Consider the following 24,929-nt stretch of genomic DNA (forward strand, 5'->3'; position numbering starts at 1 on the left):
TAGTTTTCTTGGTAAAAATACAGAGTGGTTGATCATTGCCTTCTCCTGTGTAGTATGAATTGATGCTGTTAATATCATAATCCCTTCTAGCACCTAGCACCTACCTATATTGCTTATATATATACTTTCTCAAAATGTTTTGATTATGAACATGATCAATTATTGGTGCAAACATATTTATGAACATGATCAATATTGGTGCAAACATATTATAAACCCACAAGTTAAAATTTATTTCTTCACCTAAAAAACAAGCAGCCCAGAAGATATACAGAAAAATTCCCAGATTATTTCTTGTAAAACTTTTTTAGATTTATACAATCTTTACAGAAACATACAGTGTATCAAAATCTGCATAAATCAAATTTATAAAATGAGTAAAAATGCATAGTGATCAACTTACAGAGCAAGGATATGGGATCTACTTCTTAAAAAGCAGGTTACTGTATGAAAAGTCATTAGGAGTAACGGCTTATGTTATAAGATTTACGTTTAAAAATACAGATCCATTCTCACATACAGTATCATTTTAAATGGATTGCACACAATACCCATTTAGCACATACACACTTGCACAATGTGCAATCTCTTTCACTTATGCATAGTAATATGATTAATATATATTCAAAAATGAAATAATTTCATTCAAGGAAATATTAAATGTGCCCAGAAATTTTATCACCCTTTTCCCATCTTCTTCCACTTTTATTTCTAAATTATTAACACTTTTTAATACCCAAAAGACAGATAGTTGAAAAATAAAATCACTCTAAAACTAAATTACATGTATCTTGTCTTAGGGTCAGCATTTATCCTTTTAAATAAAGAATCTCCATCACTCTCTTTGAGGAATAGATAAAATCAGTGCCAAAGATTTGCACTACTGAAATTATTTTTGTAATTCAATAAACTCCCTATTTACGACTCCATAATCCTTTAATTTGGGTTAAGGTTGGGGCAACTGGAGGGAGCTGAACATCAGTAGATATTTTTTTGCACTCTAGGAAATATCTGCCGCCACCTAGGATTGAACTCTCAATCTTCTGAGTGGGAGACAAGCGTCTTCACCATTAAGCTACCATGCCACTCATGTGTAATTCAAAATAAAACAATTTTAAAATGATCTAATTTTAAAATGAATCTGAATTAATTGATTCTATGCATTAAGTATTTCAGTAGAATATAGGTGTGCAGCACTTCACACCTGACCCACAGTGTAATCATTGAAATCACTCTTTAAAACTGAATATTTAATTTGGACATTTTTTTAATTCTCACCAAAAATGTATTTTATTAACCAAAGTTTTTTTAAGTATTCTTTTTTAAATTAGTTAGGACTAAGCAATGCTTCCAAAATAGTTTGGAAAAGGTGATTCAGGAAGTACCAGGAGTGTGATTAGAGAACCTACATGCAACTCTAAAGCAGTTTTAGATTGTACAGCTTCCCTCTACAGCTCTCGTGTTCTCAGGAAAAGAAATACATTAAAAAAATGAAGACAGATATTATGTTTACGTCACTGAATTCTCCCAAGTACGTTTCTGAAACTGAAACAGAGTCATAGCGCAATACTAATTGTGCTGTATATATTTAATTTTCTACGTTTGATTTTGTCTTCATGCTATGGGCAAATCTAATTGTTCAAAACATCTCTTAATTAAACTATTTATTTGGAAGAATGAAGTTCTCAAGTTGTGTACCAGAAACAAAAACCCACTCTCCAATTCTACTATACATGGATAGATTTCTTACCAAATACTGCCTGTAAAATAATTCAGAAATTGTTAAGAAATTGGATTCAAGTTTATGAACTGGATAAATTTTGCTACTCAATATTAGGCAGATGTAGAATTTTTTTCATTTCTGACATATTTTGTTATGTAAGGGATAATATAGCAGGGAGTGCTTGTATCTGCAACAAATTCCATTTGAGGCATCAAATTAGAGAAGACTTAATCTGTTCCAATGGTTCATAGATTTAAGTGCTACCCTTTACACCAATTTAATCATTCAAAATGTTCAAGATGTTTTAACATTGCTATTTTGGACACCCATATCATATTATTGGTATGCTTTATGCACAAATTATTTAATGTACTAATTAGGAATAAAGAGTATACTAGTAAAATTAGAACATTATTTAAACATAATGTGGGCATTGCAAATTTTTCCTGTTCCTAATATGAAAAGAGAGACTTCAATATATTTATCCTGTAATGAATTTCTCTGGTCAGTTAAGGAGGAAAAATTAAGGAAACACTAAATATACTGAAGATTCTTTTTTCAAAAAAGCAGCATGACTGTGAAAGAAGGCCACCTTGGCTATAAACCTGTGGCAGTGCTTAGTAAAATGTAAAAACAAACAATATATAACAAGTCAATAATCCCATATTATATGCCAAGTTTTTTTTCAAGTGTGAATGTTGGAATTAAAAAAACAAACTGCCTGCAAACCCCTGAGTGTAATCCCAAAGAAGACAACAAATACTTGGATCCAATTCTTTTGTTTGTGCCCAAGTGAAAGGCACTTAATCACACCTGGGAAGTTGCCGATTTTCAGCCCTTTACCATTCAGAACGTTTATAGAAGGTCCTTAAGGAGGGCTCTAGGATAAGGTTGTCACCATAAGAGGAAAAGGAAATGACCTCTTACCCATGTAGAAACAACCTCCTACTACTTTGGATCCAAGCTTGTGCTTCTAACTTTGTTCCAGTAAAACAAGTCAAAGCACTTTAAATGATAAGCCAGAGCATCTAAAAACAACATCCTAAAAGAAAGCAAAGAGATGTAAACATCTATTGACGTTTAAGGTAAGAGCAGTTTTTGTAAACATTAACTGCAGATGATAAATCTATCACAGTTCATCTAAGTCCTTCATCCAGATCAGGACATTCCAGGCTCCCAGCTATACAAGTTAACAGTTGCAGCAGTTTTCAGGTTATTTTCAGTTCTATACAAATTACATTTGTCAGTAGGTAGATGCAGCTATTTTGTTTACACACTTAGGATATTGTTCATTTCCCATTTTTGTGTTTCTTTATTTGAGTCACAATCTGAAATAAATACTTGATGTAAAACTTCTGAACGGTCCAAGCATTTCCCTGATGAGATGTGAGCAAATCTACGAAGATTCTGAAAAGCAAAAGCAATATGCTGTTAGTTTTTAATTAAAAACAACAAATCAAATTTAGTTTTTCTTTAACTTCTCAACAGCAAAGTAGGAATATAGGTTAGGAACTATTTGTGGGAGCAACCTGCCTAAGCCTGACAATTCTATGAATCTTGAGTTTTTGACAAGCTGCTATTTAGATTCACAAGAAAAAAATTACACATAGGAATTCAAATACATTGTACTAGTAATATATACACAAAAGAAAAACCAGACCCAATAAAAATATTCCTTTTTGAGTAAGAAAATAAAATTCTGTGACTAAAGCTTTGGGACTTAGGTATGTGAGCACCTAAGTAAGAGTTGTCTGTTGTAAGGTTCAGTTAGGAACAGTGTGACCCTCCTGGTCCTGAAGTGACTTGATACCATCTTATCACAATCCCCTTCTGGACCAGCTCTGAAGGGTGGAAACATAAAGCTCAATTTTATAAAGGTATTTTACCTTCCTGAAGGACCTGTCTCAATTGACTATAGTGGAGGCTGAGGCATCAAATATGCAGGAGCTCCAGTATGAGTCCTGCAAGGGGTCAGCCTTTCTGTCCCACTATTCAGTTTTTAAATGTACATTTTGGAAATGGTCAGATGCCAGCATCCTATGAATGTTACATTATAACTTTTACTGCTTAACTGCCAATTGCATTATTCAATTATTATACTTTTGCATTGTATTGTATAATGGAAGCTCGGTAAGCCATGTAGAGGGCAGTAAGGTTTCGGGTAGCAAACAAATTTTAAAAATAAGTAAGGAGGAAAGTAAGGAGCCGAGGTGGCGCAGTGGTTAAATGCAGCACTGCAGGCTACTTCAGCTGACTGCAGTTCTGCAGTTCGGCTGTTCAAATCTCACCGGCTCAAGGTTGACTCAGCCTTCCATCCTTCCGAGATGGGTAAAATGAGGACCCGGATTGTTGTTGGGGGCAATATGCTGACTCTGTAAACTGCTTAGAGAGGGCTGAAAGCCCTATGAAGCGGTATATAAGTCTAACTGCTATTGCTATTGCTATTGCTAAGTAAATAAGTACTTCAAGACCTATAGATATCACACTATTGGTGTATCTGCAACTTATTTTCCTCTCCGCCTTGCCTTTTAAGTCACAAAATAATACATACATACACACATATTCATACATACATATTAGGACTATACTATGTTGTGGATAAATTCATTAAATCTTGTTTATAACCAGTAATAATTCCTATGATGAACAAAGGCAGTTACATAGATGAACCCATTCATCCAAAGATAATATCTCATGTTTAGATCAACCTGTTTTATGCTATGATTTAAATCTAAAATTCATAAATAGAATTATTTATCATTATCCTAATGGAACTCTCAGTACTAATCAGATACCTTGAAGTACTGCCACTCCTTGTATTCATTTAAATTGCAATGTGTAATCATAACTTTAGATCCATCAGGTCCTTTAATCAAGCACTGGTCATACTGCATGAGTTGGTTAGCTTCATTAATTCTGAAGAGCTAAAAATGAATATTAAAAACAATGCATATTTTGTTCTAAAAACTGAAAAATGTTAGCATATAAAACGTATTGATGCATACAAGTAAGACTGAAATCAGCCTATAAATATAACCAAAGAGGCATACTTAAATATGTATTGGCAAAAATAAATAATTATGACAAAAAATTTAAAAAGCTATATGCTAAATATTACCATTTGAGAATAGATTTGAAAGCGTATCTATCTATTTCTAGCTAAGAAATTAATAACAATTAATTTCAAATAAGCAATTTCCTGAGGAAGGTTCTGGGACTTCTGTATTTCAACTTCTGAATTCAGAAAATTTTAGAACAAAAGTTTATTTGAAAGACTAAAATAAGTGAACTGTACACAGAAACTAAACTGCTAAGTCTTAAAGGTAAAGGTTTCCCTCACACATATGTGCTAGTCGTTCCCGACTCTAAGGGGCGGTTTTCATCTCTGTTTCAAAGCCAAAGAACCAGTGCTGTCCGAAGATGTCTCCATAGTGATGTGGCAGGCATGACTAAACACCTAAGGCACATGGAGCACTGTTACCTTCCCACCAAAGGTGATTCCTATTTTTCTACTTGCATTTATACATGCTTTTGAGCTGCTAGGTTGGCAGAAGCTGGGCCAAGGAACGGGAACTCACTCCATTACCCGGTGCTAGGGATTTGAACCGCCAAACTCCCGACCTTTCTGATCGACAAGCTCAGCGTCTTAGCCAGAGTCACCATATCCCTTGCTAAGTCTTAAATATCGAGTGAGAATATTATTCCTGTTTACATGGCATGAAAGTTAAGGTAGTAACTTAAAATCTGTGCACTTTGGCTGCTTTAGTTTATTTTTCAAAATCATATAAACTGAAGCAGAATTACAACCCAAATCTCTTTACATATAGACAGTTTCTCTGTATACATTACATTGAAAGCATTTATTTTTTTAAAAAAGAAACAATTTCAAATAACTCAATAAAAGAGATTAAGTATACATAGTATTTATTGGGTCAAGGAATATGGGACAGTAATAACTTATGATACACACACACACAAATAAGAAAATTTGTTATATGGTGTTTATATCACAAAAATGTTTCTTGGATTGGGAAGGAGAGCAGCTTCCAATTTTAAAGTCATAAGCAATTTATTTAATATTTTGGCTCACAACTGAAACTATTATCTGACTCTACTTACTTGATTTCCTCCCATTCTATGGCATGGACCAAGTTCCACAAAGCCTCCATTGGTATGACCCATACTATCTATGCAGTATGCTGTTTCAAAACCTCTAATCTGAAACACATTTATGATTTGCACTACTGTTATAATATAGCAAATTAATAATAAATAGAAATTATATGGAAAAACTATTATTTGTAAACTACAGCAAAACAGCTTAATATAACCCATGCATGTATAAAGGTAAATAGTATATCAAATAACAAAAGATTCAAAGTAAACCCTATAACTCTCCTTATAATTAATGCATGTTATGTTCACTCTCAAAGGAGCTTCAGATATGAGATAAGGATCTCCGGGTATTGGTGAACTATAGCCACAACTTTTTTTTTTGGGGGGGGGGCATAGTAGAAGCTGCTGAACTGTAGTTCACCAACATTTAGAGGCCACAAGTTCCTTAGCCTGGATTATGGAGCACTAAATTGAAAAACAAGAAAGAGAATTTGTACATACACCTAATCTTGTTTTCAATTCTCAATTATTAGCACAGAGAACTCTACCTTTATAAATTTCACTGACTGTCTAAAGCATGGTTTCCCCAAAAATGACATCCATAAATGTATCTGTCCTAATATTCTCTACGATAGCCACAAACTGTATTATATATATTAAATATTATCTCACAGCAGCAACCACAATAATCAATGAAGTCTAATGAAATACATTGAAAATATCTGCTGCATGAGAATAAGAATTATTCTTGTTATAGGCAAAGAACAGGGAGTTTATTTCAAACAAGTAATTGGTAGGCAAGATGTTAATGATGTGTGATATTATACTATTTAAGTAAAGCAAAAATTTAATTCCTCTGAATCATTCTCAGTAACTATTGCTTTTATTTAATTCTCTATACCTGGCAGATGTCAGTGGCCAATTATTTGAATCAATGAATGGCAAAATGGTCGTGGCAATAACTGCAAGCTTTATTTTAAAATCTTCCAGATTTGTCTTGTTTTTTTTCCTATTTTCTTAAGAAACAGTATTTGGCTGTTTGTCTCAATCTTTATCTATCTCATAAATGAGCATCATTAGGAATAAACCACTTCTTTACTAACCCTTCTCTTTGCCTTCTAAATTCAATTTCATAAAGACAATACTTATTTTAACTTCCATTGGCTTATTTATTACAAAATACTGATTACAAAACTTTCCTCTGGAAAAAGTACAAGGGCCATTCTATCCATAACAATTAGTTTAAAAATGTGTTTTCATTTTTATAGTGCCTAAACCTAGGAAACAATGTTCTGTTCATACAACTAATACATTTTGATTCTCTTCCATACCATAATGCCTAAAATTTCACGTTAATACATCAATATCTGCTACTTTTTGCAAGGGTTTACAAAAAAAATCTAAATGTTCAGTTTCAGCTCAGGCAACAATAATGGTATGTGTATCTCTAGTTGGTTAGCAACTCCTACATGAAAAAAGCACTGTTTTCTGACAAGATGGTTTTGTTCAGAAAATCTGAATTTAATTTAATATGGTTTACTATGTGATCTAATATGGTTCCAACTGTTTAAATACTGTAATTCCTTTTCTACATATAAGAAGACACCTATTTCTTACAAGATTCCTTTTACTTCCTCATCTAACATGCATTCTTAGATAGACAAGGCTAGTATTAGCTGAGGAGAGTATTAAAATACTGATTTAGATGAAAGAGAAATTACCTCTCCCCACTCCACATTTCTAGGTGGCAGAGGATAATGAGAAGTTATATCATAGGCTATTTCTTCCATAAACCATTTAAAGCTTTTGCATCTGTGATCTTCACGAAATTTTTTCAGGTCTGATATATCACCATAAGCTAGTGCTTTTGTTTCAGGACGACTAGCATAGAAATAATCTTTGAATTCATCCCACCAGACCTCGACAACACGGACATAGTTCTGTAAAACACAAAATTAATGCATACATATGAAAAAGGTAAAGCAACTACAGATAGTCCTTAACTTTCAACAGTTCATTTAATGACTTGTTCATTCAAAATTATAACAGCACTGATAAAAATGACATGGCCATTTTTTTAAACTTATGAACATTGCAGATCCCCAAGGTCAAGTGATTAAAAGTCAGACATCTGGCAACTATCGTGTTTGCAGTGTCCCAGGGTCATGTGATCAACTTTTGTGACCTTCTGACAAGTAAAGTCAATAGGGGAGCTAGATCCTCTTAACCCTGTTACTAACTTGGTTCAACGGAATGAACTTGGAATTTAGAATTTGCGGACTACATTGCGTGTCTAGCATGCGTAGATTTCCCTGACATTGTATGCCATATGTTAAATTAGTAAATAAATCTGTTGTGAACTTATACAGCTTTAATTTAATTTAATTATTAACACGAAATGATATAGTAGGTTTATATTATTAACATTTTAGTGACATAAGCATTACCTTTAAAGTAGGAGATGACCCAACATAAGCTGGAGGTGGATTCCCTTGCCATCCCTGGAGACGATATATGTGCCCAACACGAGAACAAGGCACAAACAGTAGCTTTCCTCCACATTGCCAAATCTGAATATACAAGGAGATTTTACCAAATCAACACTATGTTGAAAGCTTTAAATTGAACTGCACTCTTAGCATTAGTACCAAAATGACCAAAGAAATATGTCTTCCCTAATTAAATCTAATGAGCAGTTTACACTTTATGTGGAAGAAAAAAAAACATAAGTAATGTTCAATATGAATAAAATAGTCAAGATTATAAGAACTGGATTTATTCCAAATTATGAAGTCATGTCTGCAAGTTATTTTAGAGACTCGTTTCATTTTGTAGTCTTACATTAAAACCAAAAAATGCAACGTAAGTCTGAACCATATTATTTTTTTCAGACCATAGCAAAATGTTCATTAGATTTCAAGTTGATATATTAAATTTTAGCACACTAAAGAAATACAATTTTTGACTTTATTAGCAAGATTGAACTGAAATAAACCCAGATGTGGCTAGACACTTGGATGATATTATATCAATACTGTTTTTATTACCAAAATCTTGATATCATCTGAATAGTTTAACAGGCTAGATAATTTTACATTTTAAATATTTTTGTATCTGTGTAGGCTTACTCAAAAATATTGCTCTAGTTCATAAATGGACTTCTGTTTTTATGTATTTTGATATCATTTCATCAAAAAGATTATCCAATGACGTGTGGTGAAACTGACAATTTTCTATCTAGCCAACAATTTACTTTGTAAAGATATAGGTACAATTTTCAGGGCCACAGAAGTGGTTCAACTTATAATGTACAGTATTATTCAACCTGACCTTGTTCAAACTTCAAAATTACGAAGTGGTTATTTAAAAAAGTGCCATATTTTAAATCTTATATATATAAGAGTTCTCCAACTTCACCTCTGCAAATTTCTTTTTAAGCCAAACTCCCAAAATATTAGGCAAATAAGGAACAAATTCAAGATAACTAAATGTGCTATTTTTAAAAGTCCTACAGAAAAACAGCTATATTTGGCTTTAAAAAAACCTCCCAAGAAACAAAGCACTGGCCTTAAAGAATAAAACAAAACAAACATAAATTTAAGATTATCCACAATGAAGGATTACATAACTGAAAGAATACTATGTACCTGTCTATATAACCTTCACTAGAAGCAGATTATTGTATTTGTATTGTATTTAATAGATTTATAGGCCGCGCAATCCCGAAGGACTCCGGGCGGCTATTCTTATAAGGTTATAAGAATGGAGAAGTCATTTAGGCCCTTTATCAATGAAGGTCACGAAAAGTGATCACACAATGACTTGAAAAATGGTAATAGACTCTCTGGAATGACTGTTTACCTTGTAGGATATTTCAAAGTTTTCCCCACCCCAGATTTGTAGACCCGGATCATAGAGGCCTAACTCAAAAAAGAAATCACGTTCAATGGCAAATAATCCACCAGCCATGGCAGGCGATCTAGAAGATAAAAAAATATGTGTCTCTGTGTAGCATGACATAAATTGTTATTTTATTAAAGAAACAGGGAATAATTTAGATATGCAGAAATTATAAAGCATTGATTCTGAAGTCACAATAAGATAATTAGAATTTAGGAATACTGAAATAGATTAAATGTTTAATTCTTTCTTTCAAAGAATTTTAAACAATAATACAAAGGAAAAATGCTAAAATGAAACAGTTACTTTTCCAAGCTTAAAAGGGAAAAAAATTACAGCTTGTTTTATTTGTTACATAAGGAGGCATTAATCACCATGTGCCAATAGTTGTATCAATTCAGAATAGATTAAAACATGTAAAGGTTAAAAAAAAGTTCTTAGTGGGTCAAGTGACTGGAATGCTATTGAAGTTTCTGCTATAAACTATTGAAAAACCCTTGTTGACTGGATTTGAGAATGGGTCAAAATATTTTTTTGCTAGAAAGCAAAAATGTTTAATTAATTTATCAATGCTTCATAATTTCAATGAAATATATCAATAAATCACAAAGTAAAATAAAAGCAATGCATCAATTTTTAAAAACTGCAGGAAATGATTAAAAAACAGATTTCTTCAGCTAAAGGGAAAGAACATTTGAAAATAAAATAAGCCAGTTTGCATTGTTAGTGAAGAATAATTGAATCAAAGCAGAACCATAGGTCTATTAATATGGGGAGAGGGAAAAGGGAAATTAGAATAATCTTATTCCTTTCCAGGTAGGTATATTTTCTTCTTGGACATCCATTTTATTGGTGAAAACAAATTAAAGAGAATTGTGAAAATCAACAAAATCAAAATATTTACAGCAAATGTATTTGCTTGTATTTGTTGTCATCAGTGTTAATAATACTTCAATTAATCTGGTCAACTCTTCTCCTGACACCAAGCTTGAGAGAGCTCTGGCCACGGTGTTCTCCTGCCAAACACCTGTTTTGCAGAAGTAACTTTGTCAAAACTCTTGGCCCTGGATGTATTCTCTACTTTCTTTTGGGGTAGACCCAGCACTGAATGGAAAAACTGAGCAATAGCTGCAAGCATTTACAATTTTCTGCTATGATTTCCCTTTCAGCATAGCATAACAGAATATTTTATCACACAACTGCTAATAATTGAAACTAATCTCAGTGTCATTCAAATATGTTAAAATATACAACGCAAAATAAAATAATATATAAGGCAATTCAATGCACTGGAAACAGGCCCAAGATGTCAGAAGGGCAGCAAGCTTACACTGATGCCAACATGCTTTGCTATTTCCCATTTTGATGCCTGAAGTGTTTCATTACTTTTCTAATCAATAAGAATAATAACCATGCACTGAATTAGGAAACATTAATAACCTGAAGGATGTGAAAATTGCAATATCCATTCTAAGCAATTCCTAAAGCAGCAATAATGTATTATATGTTGCTTAGAAATTTTAGTAGATAAACATACTATAGACAAGTTGCAAAGGTTAATTTAGTTATATTAGAAATGCTTGATCACAGGTTAGTGAAAAAAGAAAGGGCTTATTTTAAAGCATTATTTTTAAGAATGGAAGATCATGCAAGTATTTAATAGGTCAGTACATCCTTAAGAAAAAGAAAAACATTTAAGCCATTTAGTGATTACCGATACGGCTCAGTTTTTGTCTTTCTCACTGCCTTCTCACGTTTGGTCAGGGGAACCCTCTTCCAGAGCATGCTCCAATCCCATGCTCCTCTAGCAAACCCATCTTCGTCACCACCCCCTTGGGGTACAATATTATAAGTGTTGCCATCTATGACATCTATAAGCGGCACAGTACATGTGGTTCTGCAGGATTTTGGATGATGATGGTGAGGATGAAGGAAGGCATATGGCACATTTAAACGAACCATGGTTCATGGAAAAGAAAGGGGGAGAAATGAAAGAATTTAGGTAAGCATGAATTCACAAAGATCAATAGAACAAAACAATATTGTTTACCGATATGGCTCGGTTTTATATTTTCTTTTTGCCTTTTCCTTGTGGCTTAATGGAATACGTTTCCATAGCAAGCTCCAGTCCCAGGCCCCTCTGGCAAAGCCATCTTCATCCCCGCCTTGCTGTGGTTCAACGGAATAGTCATTCCCATCTATGTAATCTATTAGAGGCACAGTGCATGTAGTTCTGAAATATTTATGGAAGGGGAAGAGACAAGATTAAGCTGTCTAATCTAATAGATTACCCACTATCTTTAATGCCTTACCCAAATAATTTGAACAAATACAGTACACAGACATACACTTACTTTTCCTAGAAAACAAAACTGAGGAATAGGGATTATGAATTAACAGAATTAATTCAAATTAATGCTGAGAATACATTTATCTTTTTCTGCATAGATTCTTGAAAATTAATTGTCAAAGGGAATGATGAATAATGTGGTATTGTGCTGTTAAATGCATTTGTCTTGTTGGTTTCATAAGGCAGAAGGACTGTCAAGTGATTTTGCCAGTTTCTTAAACATGTCATCAATAAAAAAAAAACAATATAAATCTTGCAAATATAATATTTTAACATACATTTTTAAACATGTCATGCATTTTTTTTTAAAAAAATGGGCCTGATTTAAAGCTAGCAAATATACTATTTTAACAGATACATTTATGAATTCTAAACACTGTGAAACAAAAACTAGCGGTTTGCTATAATTACTCAATCTAATTATTTAAAAGGAAGGAAAGGGAACAATTTAAATAATATCTTTTATTTCTGACAATTCATATGCAATTCTGCTTTGCACATTGAGGACTACTTAGATTTTTATTCTTTATTTCAATGTAGCCTTCGTTTATGTAAATATGGATAGTAACTTTTCAACTGTTTGCATTACAAGTGAAATCAATTATGCAATTGATGTCTTTAGGTAATAACAGAACTTTAAACTATTTACAGTTCTAAGTGTATTTTAGATAAAATCTGTTAAGTATTTTTCCTAAATTAGTCTTCTAGAGAAAGCATAGTTTTATCAGCCAACCTGCAAACTTCTATTTGGGCAGCTGAAAAAATGTGTTAGAAAATTACCCATTTAAAAAAAATGATTATCTGTCTGGGATACTACAAAATTACAATGTTTAAAGGATTCCTGAGGGATAGAAATAAGCAAATTATTACCTGTCTTTAGATATAGGAGCTATTAGTGGCACATACCAGTTTACTGCCACCTCACAGTGGGCATCAAGGTAAATTAAAACCTTTAAAAAACAAAGAGGAAAGGAGATTTCAATTTAGTTTATATTTTCTTATAAAAATGCATGTTGAGTTTATTTTTTTAAATGTAATTTTGCAATTAAGAACTGTGATTGCAATAATAAAGTGGATTAATATCTGTTAAAAGCAAAATTGAGACTATATGGAAAGAAGGATTTTATTTAGTGAACAGTAATCTACCTTTCCAAGTTTAGCCTTCTGGGCTCCAATGCTTCTAGCTTGAATTAAACCTTCTCTCCTTTCATTTCGAAAAATCTTTACAAGGCCATTCCACTGCTTAATATAATCCTCTAGTCTTTCTTTTAAGTGTTCTATCAAATAATAAAAAGAGGTTTCCATGTACGTTATAAATATTTAAGGTTGAGCTAACAATACAAATTACATCTATATTAAAAACAAACATATATTTGACTACATATCTACATACCCCAAAAATCAAGGATGCCAGATTCAATGTGTAATTTAGGTATATTTATTGATAAATGCACACTTATTTAAGAATTGCTTCTTGATTATTCTCCAAAAGTTAGGGATGTCAAATTTATTATGTAAATTTGGTATAGCTGCAAGCTCACTTAAGAATTACTTCTTGATTATTTCACAAGTATAGAACAAAACAGAAAGGCAACATTGAAAATGTAACATTGAAAAATTAACCTTTGATATATTATGGGCATATATTATATCCTTATATTTTAAACTCTTTTACCAACAGAAAAGCAAAAGAAATACTAACCAATTTTATAGACATGTCACAAATGTATATATGCCATTTTAAAACAATGATTTCAGATTTCATTTTAAAAATTAGGCTTCTTACCAGTGTAAAATACTCAACTGACATCAGAAGAATGATAAAATACTATTGCTGCTCTCTGACATACATCACCCCTCTAAAATCATCAATACTTTAACTCACAAAATAAAATACTTCATTTATTAGCAATCAAGATATGATGAGAGGATATATTGGTACCTGTAATTTATTAATACATCTGACCCTGAAAACAAAAGATTCTAGGATCCTTAAAATACCTTCAATACATATACATGTAAAAAACTGTGTAACATTTTTAAAACATATTTCAAGATATAGATATTTGATCCTTATTTCAATTACATTAATAAAGGAATTTAACAAATGTAATGCATTATTTATATAATGTCTATGTGTCATTTAAATATTTGCAATTGGAAAAAGTAAGTACACCTTGCATGAGGAAAAAGTACACTTTACAAAGTAAACATATTTATCACTACCTCAAATGCCTAAAATTATAATCAAGTGCATCAGATGAAGTGTAAATGATTAGAACAGTATTAGAAAGGATCTGAAGGAACCTAAAACCTCAGACATTTAGTTTCATTTGTTCTTTGTTGTTGAAGTTGCGGTGTCATCATACCCTGCTCAAATGAGCTCTCCAATAATTTCAGAAAGATTGTAGATCCCTATGAGTCTAAGAAGGGGTTTTTAAAAGATCACCAAACAACTGGCATCAATTGATGAAAAACAAAGACAGCATTCCACTAGAAGAATTTAATACAACTATAAAGCATGGTGGTGGCAATGTTATGTTTTAGAGCTGCTTTGCTGCATCATTTTTTTTTAAACAGAACTTTTTTATTTTTCTTTTAAAAAAAACACAAATATGTCATCATTTGTCAATCATTAAAACATTGAAGTACAATTTTTTTTTTGTGGTGTGTGCCCCTCCCTCCCTCCACCCCCCCACCCCCCCCTCCTCCTCCCCCCCCGACTTCCCAGAACCCGTACACGGTATGGATTTTTAACTAACACAGTCTAAAATCTATTGAGAAAAAAGAAATAAAGAAATTAATGACATTCTAGATTGACCTTAGCTTCTTCTTACTGAACTGACTTTTAACAGTTTAAATCATTTCTGATCTTAAGCATAGGCTAACTGGAATTTCTTAGTCCCGTATTTATTTTGTATATAGTCAATCCATTTTTTCCAGTCTCGTTTATATATCTCATTTGAATGATCTTTGAGATATGCCGATATTTTAGCCATCTCGGCTAAGTTTGTTACTTTCAATGTCCATTCTTGGATTGTAGGCAAGTCTTCCTTCTTCCAATATTGCGCCACCAACAGTCTTGCTGCAGTTATCAGGTGCAGAACCAAGTTAGTCTCTACCGCTGTAAAGTCAGTACATATACCTAGTAAAAATAACTGAGGAATAAACTTTATCCTTCTTTTAAAAACATTTTGCATGACCCACCATATTTTTATCCAAAATGCCTTAACCTTTTGGCAGGTCCACCATATATGATAATATGTAGCATCATTTGCTGCATCATTGAGAGACCGCCTCCTGCCAATTACCTCCTCGCGACCTATCAGATCACACAGATTAGGCCTCCTCCGAGTTCCATCCGCCAGTCAGTGTCAACTGGCAACCACGTGGAGGAGAGCCTTTTCAGTAGTAGCTCCGACCCTTTGGAACGATCTCCCCGTGGAGATTCGTACCCTCACCACCCTCCAGACCTTCCGCACAGCCCTCAAGATCTGGCTATCCCGTCAGGCCTGGGGTTAAAGATTGTAATTCATCCCCACCCGAATGATGAATGTTGTTTCTATTTTTAATTATGTACTGTTTTTATATGTCACTGTCTGTATTCCCTTCCCCATAAGTTGTAAGCCGCCCTGAGTCCCCTCAGGGAAAAGGGCGGCCTATAAATAAACTTAAACTATACAAACTATACAAACTATCATGAACCGGGCAATTACATCACAGAATCAATTATAAATTTTTCATTGTACCAGAGGATTTATGAAGGTAATGTCAGACCATCTGTCAGAAGGTTATTTTTAAATTCAAAGATAAAGTGATGCAATTGAGTAAAGACACTATGAAAACTGACTTTGTAATCATCTATTTAAAATAATAAACAGAAAAGCTACTTCTATGGAAAAGTAAGTATATCCTTGGCTCTAATACTTGGTATCCGCGCTCCCCAGAAACTACCTCAAGTAGGTATTTCTTATGACTGTCTACCACTCCAGGTCCATCTGGTGGGACTCAGGATCACTGTTTCAGCTATAGAACATATTATTTTTCCTGTGATGAGGTTCACCTTCCAGAAAGCCTTGAAAACCTGATTGTTCCATCAACCCCTGAGGATCTCCTGGTGAGCCTGCAATATACTTGGATAAGGCTAAATTATGATTGCCCACCAGCAATCCTGGGATTCTTTTATGTTTTATTCCTTTGTGTTCTTTTTATGTGTTCATATCACATTGTGATATGGCTTGGTATTTTGCTTTTAAGCCCCCAGAGTCACTTTTTATGAGATGGGCAGCAATATAAACTTGCTAAATAAATATGTTAAACAAGAAAAACAAATCTTTACATGAGGTGTACTTACTTTTTCTCTTAACTGTATGTCTTTTATAATAATTTAAAATACAAGAAAATATTTACATTGATTACCATTTTTTTAGTGGAATACTATGTTTAAAATACTATATTAAAATGATCATTCACAATTCTGTGTAGTCTCTAACTGTTCAATGTAGCAAGGAATTATGAATTGGGATTTTGGAGGAGATAAGCATATCCTCCCAAATGCAATAAGCACTATTTCAGCAAGAAAATGCAATGATTGAAATATGTGTATTATTTACATTGCTACAGCCATATTTACTTTAGTCATCTACGTGGTTTGACTGCTATAATTTTCCCAAATTCTTCATACTATATCTTTAAAAAATCTAATTTAGTGACTGTTTGAAGTTACAACAGCACTGAAAAAAGTCACTTATGACCATTACAGCATCCTCACTGTCACGTGATCAGAATTTGCATACTTGGCAACTGGTTCATATTTATGATGGTTACATTGTGCCAAGGTCATGTGATCACGTTTTGTGACCTTGTGACAAAGTCAATGGGGAATATGTTCACTAAACAATTGTGATATTAACTTAGGAACTGCAGTGATTCACATAATTGTGACAGATCATAAAATGGGCAAAACAGAAAAATAACAACTGTTTCGCTTAGCAACAAATTTTGGGCTCGTTAAGAGCACCTTTATTAACTGTTCCTGAAAAGGTTATTGATTTAGGATATCCAATAGATCCACCAATACTAATCCATTAACCATGCTCCTTATCAAATTCAATTAAATTAATTCACACAATACAATTCAAAATTGAAAATAATACCTAATTATCTCATTATTTATCGAATTAAAACCTTATTTAGAAGTTCATATTGTAGCAACATATAATGCAGTGAAAAATAATTGAATAATGATATATTTATAAAGACCTAATATTTTAACTTATTTCATCTAAATGATATTTATGGGCAGTACAAAGAACATAAATTCATACAGTCACAGTGACACGCATTCTGTGACATTTGAAGATTAAGAGCCCAATATTCCTCAAGTTATGTTCTAAATAGGAACAGAAACAGCTGGATATCAGCTCAGTATTTCTGATACTCAAATTTTCTAGATAATGATATACAACTTTGCTTTCATACTTATGTTAAATGCATTTACCTTTATTGCTAAAATCATCAATTAAAACAATTTCAGCCAGATATTTTCTTGGAGTTCTTTTAATTACACTATGAACTGTCCGCATGAGTGTAGACCACCCTTCATTATGGAAGACAATTATAACACTGGAGGTGAGAAGGTTTTCATCGTAGTGCCAGTATTTGCACCTGCAATACACAATTTTGTTATTTAAATAGTTCTTTTAATAATTTAAACAATGCAGTCAAAAGACGAACAGAGGTAGATGCAAGCATTTCAGATTGACTCATCACTACCTACATTACATTTGATCTTTCAATTTTGATATTGATTTTTATTAATACCTATGACCAATATTAATTTCAATAAAACTAATTTCAATAAAGAATAAATTGAATAGAAATACAAATTTAGAAAAACAGTTATAGTTGCAAAATTTAGCATTTATCAGTTGGAAATTCTTATTAATGTCTCTTGGATATTAAATAGGTCAAAACTCCATTTTCCCCCTTGTAGCAGTTTATCCATTAAGGGAAAACCTGCTTTTATTTACAGCATAAAATTATACACGTTAATCTAAGTACCATATTGTGAATCAACTGAAATTTCAAAAAGCTGCCCATGTCTTCTTTCAGTCAATTTTCACTGGAAACTACATAGCAATAATATACAATGATTTGCCATTGCCTTTCTAGTATATCCTGCAGACCTGGTATTCTCTGGTGACCAAGTACTGATTAGATCTGAGCTTACCTTCTAAGCCAAGACAAGATCCAACAGAAGTTGCCAAAAATATGATCAAGGACCTCAAACTACTTCAGCTTTGCCTTTGTTTTACTGACCTAAAGCTATTATTGTTTTAGTTCCATGCTAACATATTCCTATTTCTAATTCAATTCAGAAATGCTACTAAAAACCACATTCTATTAATTTCTGCATCTTAACGTGAAATTCGTATGCTCAAATAATGACTTGACTTCTAGGTTATTATTTTAAAAAATCTGTAGTTTTAACATAAGCAGATGTGCTACCGAAACCCAAATTTGCAGTGTCTGTTTACTCTTTATGAATACTGTTTTATAAACAAAGAATTTTGCATTTTTCCTCTCAGCTGGTGACTTTGAATTTTAAATTCAAAAGTCTGAAAGTTCAAGTTTATTCAGATTGAATATTTCACTCTTCTATATTTTTTACATTATACTAACAATGTATCTATTTTTATTTTAATACCAAGCAAACAAATATTTACTGAAATTCTGTTAACTTGGTATGTCTAGTCTAACAAAGAGAAGAACTATGGGTGACATGTTAGCATGTCCAACATGACCAGTATTTGAGGGGCATGGAGAAGAGAGGATCGACCTATTCTTCAAAACACCTTAGGGCAGGACAAGAAGTAACAGATGGAAACTTATCAAAGAGAGAGCCGACCTAAAACTAAGGAGAAATTTGCTGACAATGAGAACAATTAATCAATGGAATGGCTTGTTTCCCGAAGCTGTGGGAGGTCCATCCCTGGACATTTTAAACAATAGATTGGAGTTGGACAACTATTTGTCTGAAATGGTATAGAGTCTCCTGCTCCAAGGCCCCTTCTAACTAACATTCTATATTCTGATTTTTCTCTTCCCCATTATTCACAGTATCCAGAATTTAAAAATCAGGTATAAGCAAAAGAATTAAGACATCTATATCAGGCAAGTATTTTCTTTTAAATAAATCATAAGCATCATTGAACTGAAATGTCTGCTACTGTCTAAGCAAGTTTTCAAGCATTTAGAGTTTAATATTAAAAAGCCATCTGCTATTTCACAGAACAAAAGTGACATCTAGTGGCAAGTAAACTACCATCAAAAAGGATGTTATTGTACTTTTCATCACCATGTCTATAAATATCTTTATAAAAAGCCATAAGGCCACTGCCAATTATCATTTTATAATTATATGAAAATGAGCAAGGGTGGTTATCAACTATTTTGCACTTAAGGCTGAATACTAATATTGTAGTTATGATATAATCATACTTCCATGCATGTTTTTGTATTAAACCTAGAATCATTCTGCCACCTAGTGTTAAATCTTTTATGAGAACAAATATTCTATTTTAACAGTACTTTAATTACTACTACAAAGATTCTATTTTAACAGAACTTTAGTCACTAGAAAGATAGTGAGTGGGTTATTCAATATTTATTTATTTATTTATATCTCACCCTTGGTTTTTTTTCTCCAAATATTCTTATCTTTATTCCACATCTGCATATTTGGAAGCATTTTTAAGCCAGAAAATTGTGTACATCACATGCTCTATTTATGTGTCTTTTGTAACATACAGACACACTGACTTGCTACAGAAAGAATTCCATATGCTTTCACCTATACAATATTCAATCATAATGTAGGGATTTTTTTAAAATGGTTTTTTTATTGACAGATGATAAAAGCTCTATACTATAGTATTCGTCAAATTCCTCAACAGTGGAGTTAATTTGCATACTAGTAAATACATTTCTATCCTAGAAAGACAGCATTTATTGAATTAAAATATTTACTTGTCTAATACAATACTATCCATCTTGGGTCTCCACAATTTCAAAATTTCTCACAGGCCTATTTCAGGATTGAATCCATGCCCTCTGAAAAATCTCTGAATGCCTATTTATGAATTTGTGGCAGTAGAAGAATTTGAAATATTTTTCATTATTTATGTTTATGTGAGAATTGAATCTCAGAAAAAGGCCAAGTTTTAAAGACTTCTATACTGTATTCTAAGAAAAAGAGAGAAAAAGAAAAAAATACTCTTAGTAGGTATTTACAAAATCATTCTTGTAACAAAATAAAGCAGCATATTGTTATATACTCAGTAGAACATTTTTTGCCTGTATAATTCAATTTCTTTAAGGAATTGCAAACTGGCACTACACTATCTACTCCCCACTTCAAAAGCACATTTTTGTCTTTGAATATAAAGTACTGCAAAGCCGTAACAAAAAATGCACTGAAAAAAGTATTTGGCTTGCTAACAATATCATAATCAAGAAGTTGACAAATGCCTTACATTAATTAAATATTTGATAAAAGGATAAAAAAGATTGTTTTATTTATTTAATCTACTTAGAGAGAAAAAGACATAATTTCCTCAATGAAAAGAAATATCCTCTAAGGCTACTTTTATTTACTGAATACTAATGAACCATCTAATATTTTTAACTATTTATACTATAGGACAAAATAGGCCTTCACAATTCAATTGTCACAGTACAAAAATAAAGTATTATATAGAAATAAATATGTTAAACAGAAAAAATGAAAAACAAACATTTAGCTGGTAATTTTGTCTTATTTCTAACAAGTTCTTTTAATAAAAAAAGTTTAAGCAAGATTCTGTAGCTGATCATTCTCTGGTTAATGTAAATGACCAATTGGTTTTCTCTATGCCAGGAACAAGAGCAAGTTCCCAATTCCAATTGTAGGTGGCTGAACAATGAAATGATCTTCTATTGTTTTGACAATAGAAAAGCAAACGGACTGAAAACTTTATATGGACATAAGGAACTTTCACTACAAGAGGACAACTCTAAGTTGTCAGACTATCTGTCTTTGGTTTCATGATATATGAAGAAACACTTGTGTTAAGGCTCCCAGGTAATAAGTTGAAAGAAAGCCAGGATTTCAGATCGAAAACATACCAAAACAAGATGGCTATTAAAGATCTTTATACAACACAAATTAGCAGAACCCAAAGACCCTTAAAGCCGACCCTCCGATTTAATGCCATATTAGGATGCTTTGCAACTTGATAGTCATAATTTTCCACATACTAACTTTGTTATACTTCTCTACATACATCTAATGCTCCTTACCATCATTTGAAAGCCAGCATGTGTATTACATTATTAGATTTTATCCTCACTTTTTCACTTAAAGTAACTCAAGGTGGCAAACATGCCTAACACTCTTTTCCCCAATTTTCCTCATAATAACAATCATGTACAGTGGGTTGATCTGGGAGAGTGACCTGTCCAAAATCACCCAGCTAGCTTTCATGTCTAAGGCGGGACTCTCAGTCTCCTGATTTCTAGATCAGCACCTTAACTACCAGATCAAACTGGGTATTGCTATTTTAAATATCAATAATTTAAATATTATTTTAACATATAAGTTTTATAATAAAATACTAGCTTTGTAAACTGAACTACAAACAGATTATTTTTTTACTGAAATTAGAACTACAATTATGCATGCAGTACTATGATGCACATAACTTTTAAATAACATTTTGGAAATGTATTTTTGATAGGCTACTTTGTATACCTGCAAAAACTAACCTATATTTTTAGCTTCTTATTAAATAAAAAATAAAGCAATATAAACATATTGAATATTGCTAATGTTTAGTCACATAGCTGCAGAAGAAAGAAAATTATTACATAAAAATCTGGTAAAAGTAGATTATCAAATTATAAGTTTTAAGGCATAGAAGATAAATTCTGAAATTCTAACTAAAACTGTATAATGTCCAGAAGATTTTGAAGCAAAGATTCTATTTTTTCAATAAAAATTGAAAATTTGGGAAAAATTAATGTACAGGTCATGTTTACTTTTAAAATATTATTTACATATACTTTGTTACTTCGTAAAATCATAAAGTTGTAAGAGATTATTTAGACATCAAGTCCAACTCTGCTCAGTGTAGGAATTCAAAGTCATTCAAAACAGATGGTTATGTAGACTTTGCATGGAATGTTGTCATTATATATTCCTGTGTTTACTTATAAAAGGACGTTTTGTATAAAAATGTAAAATATAGTTTATTCAGAAAATAGTTGAGTTTTAAGTCTTTTCAAGTAATACATCTTCCAATCAACTTCAGGTTTTGAACTAAAGGTTCTGTTTAACAGCATTTTTCCTTCTATGCTTTTATCATTTTATTACTGCATATGCTCCTGAGCTTTGAATTTTGTCTACACTGAGGCAAGTTTCTGAATTCCTTTACATGCGACTACTTTGGTTTGATGGGAGTATTCTAAAGACAGATTTATTTATTTTGTACAATTTTTATCTCTCGTTTTATTAAATTTATGTGCTACTTATCTAGTTTACATAACACCATATATATTTAAGATCCAAATAATCCCCACTTTTATTGTTTAAAGGTCATGAAAAGCTGACTCTTCACCAGACTTTTGATGAGTCAGCCCCTCACTTCATTTCTTCTGTTCAGCTGTGCTTGCCATTTTTTATATTTTCATTTATTTCTTTAGTGGTTGTGAAATTGCTAGACTGATTAAGAGACAGGTGGTGTACTAGTTTAATAAATCATCATTAGTAGTATAAGTGGTAGGAAATATTTAATTCTCTATTTTTTTTCTATGGTGGGGCGGATACCTTGCAAAAACTGTTACATCTTTATCACAGTAACACAATATAAGAATCAATTTTACTGACATTATATCACTCTTGAATAAGTAAGTATAAAATAGCAGAATTGAAACTTACTCTTCTAGGCGTAAATCATTAATGCTCCGATCTAATGAGATCATATCACTTGCTACCATGTTGAATCCAAATTCTTTAATGCTGGCTTGAATAGATTCTTTATATTCTGATCCTAAAACATATGGCTTGGCTTCCTCACCAGGACCACCTACAACTCCATGGGATTCAGGTTCTTTGAGTTCAAAATTACCAAGAATTCCAGGTCGCAATACAGGGTCATGGTAGATATTTGTCTGTGGCTTAAACGTAAGATACTGTCTCTGCATAATATTTTGCTGATCATTCTTTTCACCAGCATGAGGAAATCTCTCATTTTTGGCCTTATTCCTTCGTCGAATTGATTCCAAGTCTACTTCCACACCTTCAACATGAGGCCAGGGTAACACTGGCTTAAATTTGTCGTTTCCAGGGATTAGACCATTATCTCTATTGTTTGGCATTAGATTGATGGCTTCTTTGTAGTCCTACACACACACAAAAACAATAAATATAAAACAAAGTGAATTAGTTACATGGCAACTTCAATTTCATTTTTCCACATTATTTTCACTGTCAATTTATCAATATGAATATCTTACAAATTGATAAGATAGATCTGTATTACAGGGAAATAATTATAGAAATTACTTTCTCACAGTCATGTTTTATATCACAAATGAAGGTGAATATACATATCCCAGGACATTGTTGAAGGAACCAATCTGGGTCAGTCACCGGGAAAGGGTTTACTTCTTCCAAGCTTTTGGAATTGTGCTGGAGCCCATGTTCAGGGAATTCCTCTCTGTGCTTTGGCTACTCTCTGTGTGTCCTATTCTGCATAATATTATGTTAAATAGTGCCTGGTTGTGTGACGCTTTTTAGTAGTTGATTGGGATGTTGATGGTCAGCTATTAAGCATTAGTTCCTTGTGCTGCCAAGGCCTCACTTCCTAAGCATTGATAAGCTGGTGGTAAACCAGCACTCTGACTGACAAGGGATCCATTTTGCAGGCTTCAATCACTTCCCTGGCTGATTTTGTGCCTGCTCATCCAACAATGTTGGTAGCTATAAAAAATTGAATTGCAATGTAAAGCTACCAATGAGTTCAGATCTCTTTGCCTGACTGCTTGCTTGTGTTCTGTAATCTATCATACATAGTCCAGGCAAGTGATCCTGTATATTACATTGGAAGGATCTCCAAGCAATCTTTGCCATGCATAATTGGTCCTCATATGGTAGCCTCTGGGCTTACTTGCAGATCTCGAAAGCTGCTTTCTACTGTTTTCAAAATGTTTTTGATGTATGGCAGGCTGTGCCATTGCACTAAATATGTATATTCATTCATTCATTCATTCATTCAATCAATCAATCAATTTCTATAGCCACCCACTAAGGTTTTGTATCTTGTTTCTTTCTTTCTTTCTCTCCACATGTTGTGCAGACATTGTGTAACAAATGCTTGTCTGTGCGCCCATTCTACCTGAATTGTTAACATAGGAACATTCTCTCCTGAATTCAATCACTTCAGAGTTTCCACCAATCTAGAGGGAGGCCTTGTCAGGAGCCTTATTGATCTCTGAAATGTGGAAGTAATAAAGTCCCCCAACAAGAGTTTCCAAACTTTTTTTCTTGAGCACAAATCCTAGAGAGCTGTTTGATTTACAGAAGAATTCCCAGGCATCACATCAAAACAGAAGCTTGGAGTGACATTGGAAGGAGATGAGAAGTATGTCAACAGATAGCATATGGCAAAAGTCCCTATTCCCTATTAATAGTAGGGGAAATGGAGGGTAGAGCTGTTTGTACGAGCTCTTTTATAGGAAAATTTAGAATTTAATTAATTTAATTTTAGAAATTAAATATGCACTTTCACTTTTATTTAT

At 32.7% G+C, this 24,929-nt stretch overlaps 1 protein-coding gene across 2 annotated transcripts in view; it reads right to left on the reverse strand.

The window, feature by feature from the left end:
• Positions 1 to 482: 482 nt before the first annotated feature.
• The window catches only part of LOC116513146 (N-acetylgalactosaminyltransferase 7), a 46,332-nt gene continuing 21,885 nt past the window's right edge, over positions 483 to 24,929 (reverse strand). Inside the window, exons 2-12 of one of the 2 annotated variants that reach the window (XM_032224032.1) lie at positions 23,068 to 23,531; positions 17,590 to 17,756; positions 13,236 to 13,366; positions 12,960 to 13,039; positions 11,454 to 11,636; positions 9,701 to 9,818; positions 8,287 to 8,409; positions 7,561 to 7,779; positions 5,843 to 5,941; positions 4,519 to 4,647; positions 483 to 3,130 (exon numbers count right to left, since the gene is read on the reverse strand). In XM_032224032.1, coding sequence (XP_032079923.1) covers positions 2,993 to 3,130; positions 4,519 to 4,647; positions 5,843 to 5,941; positions 7,561 to 7,779; positions 8,287 to 8,409; positions 9,701 to 9,818; positions 11,454 to 11,636; positions 12,960 to 13,039; positions 13,236 to 13,366; positions 17,590 to 17,756; positions 23,068 to 23,531 — 1,851 coding nt within the window. In that variant the 3' untranslated portion in view covers positions 483 to 2,992. Of the gene's footprint in view, positions 3,131 to 4,518; positions 4,648 to 5,842; positions 5,942 to 7,560; positions 7,780 to 8,286; positions 8,410 to 9,700; positions 9,819 to 11,453; positions 11,637 to 11,789; positions 11,973 to 12,959; positions 13,040 to 13,235; positions 13,367 to 17,589; positions 17,757 to 23,067; positions 23,532 to 24,929 lie in introns of both variants that reach the window. The other variant, XM_032224033.1, reaches the window with a different exon arrangement.

Source organism: Thamnophis elegans, chromosome 9 (genome assembly GCF_009769535.1).
Source record: "Thamnophis elegans isolate rThaEle1 chromosome 9, rThaEle1.pri, whole genome shotgun sequence".
In the NCBI taxonomy this organism is placed as follows: Eukaryota; Metazoa; Chordata; class Lepidosauria; order Squamata; family Colubridae; genus Thamnophis; species Thamnophis elegans.